The sequence below is a fragment of the Aotus nancymaae genome, unplaced genomic scaffold (genome assembly GCF_030222135.1).
Source record: "Aotus nancymaae isolate 86718 unplaced genomic scaffold, 86718_ANA_hifiasm-v0.15.2.pri h1tg000032l_0, whole genome shotgun sequence".
In the NCBI taxonomy this organism is placed as follows: Eukaryota; Metazoa; Chordata; class Mammalia; order Primates; family Aotidae; genus Aotus; species Aotus nancymaae.
The window spans coordinates 28917984-28920147 of record NW_026988445.1 but is presented as its reverse complement, the minus strand read 5'-3'; the positions used below and the strand labels follow the sequence as shown (position 1 = coordinate 28920147).

At 46.7% G+C, this 2164-nt stretch overlaps 1 protein-coding gene across 1 annotated transcript; it reads left to right on the top strand.

Annotated features, from left to right (window-relative positions):
* The first annotated feature begins 949 nt into the window (after positions 1-949).
* LOC105711098 (NADH dehydrogenase [ubiquinone] 1 beta subcomplex subunit 2, mitochondrial-like) lies at positions 950-1943 on the top strand. The gene has a single exon (XM_012443679.2). The coding sequence runs from the start codon at positions 1489-1491 to the stop codon at positions 1825-1827; it is 339 nt and encodes a 112-aa protein (XP_012299102.2). The 5' UTR covers positions 950-1488; the 3' UTR covers positions 1828-1943.
* The last annotated feature ends 221 nt before the right edge of the window (positions 1944-2164 follow it).

Below are 2164 nucleotides of genomic sequence, written 5' to 3'. Positions count from 1 at the left end.
GAGGATTACTTGAGTTCAGGAGTTCAAGATAAGCCTGGGCAATGTGGTGAAACTCCGTGTCTACCAAAAATACAAAAACAGCCTGGGGTGGTGGCCCGAGTCTGTGGTCACAGGTACTCAGGAGGCTGAGGTGGAAGAAGCGCTTGAGCCTGGTAGGTGGGGGTTGCAGTGAGCCGAGATCGCACCACGGCACTTCAGCCTGGGTGACAGAGTGAGACTCCAGAATCACATATGGCTAGTGGCTATGGTATCAAACAGCACCGCTCTATATAGAAAACATAGAGACGGCCGGGCGCGGTGGCTCAAGCCTGTAATCCCAGCACTTTGGGAGGCCGAGGTGGGTGGATCACGAGGTCAAGATATCGAGACCATCCTGGTCAACATGGTGAAACTCCGTCTCTACTAATACAAAAAATTAGCTGGGCGTGGTGGCGTGTGCCTGTAATCCCAGCTACTCAGGAGGCTGAGGCAGGAGAATTGCCTGAACCCAGGAGGCGGAGGTTGCGGTGAGCCAAGATCGCGCCATTGCACTCCAGCCTGGATAACAAGAGCGAAACTCCGTCTCAGAAAAAAAAAAAAATAAACAAAAGAAAAAAAAGAAAACATAGAGACACTTGGCTGGAAGTGGTGGCTCACACCTGTAATCCCAGCACTTTGGGAGGCTGAGGCGGGTAGATCACGAGGTCAGGAGATCGAGACCAGCCTGGTCAACGTGATGAAAACCCCGTCTCTACTAATAATACAAAAATTAGCCAAGCGTGTTGGCAGGCACCTGTAATCCCAGCTACTCAGGAGGCTGAGGCAGGAGAATTGCTTGAACCCAGGAGGCAGAGATTGCAGTGAGCCAAGATTGGGCCACTGTACTCCAGCCTGGTGACTGAGCAAGATTTCATCTAAAAAAAAAAAAGAAAAAACACAGAGACACCAAAGGCCTCCCACGTCCAGACATCTCTACTCTTGGGACAGTGGTGCAATAAAAAGGCATCATCTTGAAAAGTTCGAGAGATCTAAATAAATTTAAGTCTTTTTGTTTTTTTTTGCTAATGAGGAGAGTGTCAATTCCCTTAAATAATTTAACCATCAGGCAAATGTCTCTTTGCAAAGAAAAATTTGGAGTGTTTTAAAAATTAGGAGGTTTTCTTTTCTAAAAACAGTATCCTATTAAATAAAAATTTAACAAAAACAAAAGGATTTGGGGATTGCAGAAATAATATATTAAGAGGAATTGTAGTTATAAATGATATAAGAATTTGGATTGATCTGAATAACCTCCTTCTTGCTAAATCAAGCTTTCCTTCATCTGTCAGCATTTTCCTGAGAAATGAAGCAGTAAAACTCTGCTGCAGTAACTTGGATACGTGTTAGCTGGGCTATACCAGTGGTTCTCAGACTTAGCGGTACATTAGAGTCACCTGGGCATCTTTAATAAAACACCGGTGCCTGGGCCCCATCCCTAGAAACTCTCATTAAATTCTAATTTCTCGGGGGATGACTTGGCGGACGTGGGCGAGCATGTCGGCTCTAACTCAGCTGGCGTCTTTCGCTGCCGTTGGTGGCCACCTTTTCAGAAGTGGCCGCGCACGGGCTGCTGGAGATGCTGGCGTCCGTCATGCTGGTGGTGGTGTGCACGTTGAGCCCCGATACAGACAGCTCCCCCAGTTGACCAGAACCCAGGTGATCTGGGGCGAGACCTTAAGTGCAACCATGTGGTTCTGGATTCTATGGCGCCTTTGGCATGACGCAGAACCCGTGCTGGGTCACTTTCCGTATCCTGATCCTTCCCAGTGGACAGATGAAGAATTGGGTATCCCTCCCGATGAGGACTGAAGGTGTAGACTCAGACTCACTCTTTACAAGATCCAGGTGAGGATTTCAAGGATTATCGACTTCATATTGTACATTAAAGTTACAAATTAAAGTGGCTTGGTCAAGAATGAAAAAAATTCTAATTTCTCATGAGTTCTATCCATGCTGAGCCCAGACCAAACTTTCTAGGTGACTTTACTCACTAATTACTGATCTAACTCATCACTACCAGTGGATTCTAATATCCAGCCAGGGCCGAGTCAGGTGATGCTAGTTCCACACCCGGCCAATTTTTGTATTTTTTTCGAGACGGGGTTTCATCATGTCCAGGTTGGTCTCAAACTCCTGAGCTCAAGCG

Excerpts from the sequence above, each read along its gene's own strand:
- LOC105711098 (XM_012443679.2), top strand. The coding sequence starts at position 1,489 with ATGACTTGGCGGACGTGGGCGAGCATGTCGGCTCTAACTCAGCTGGCG.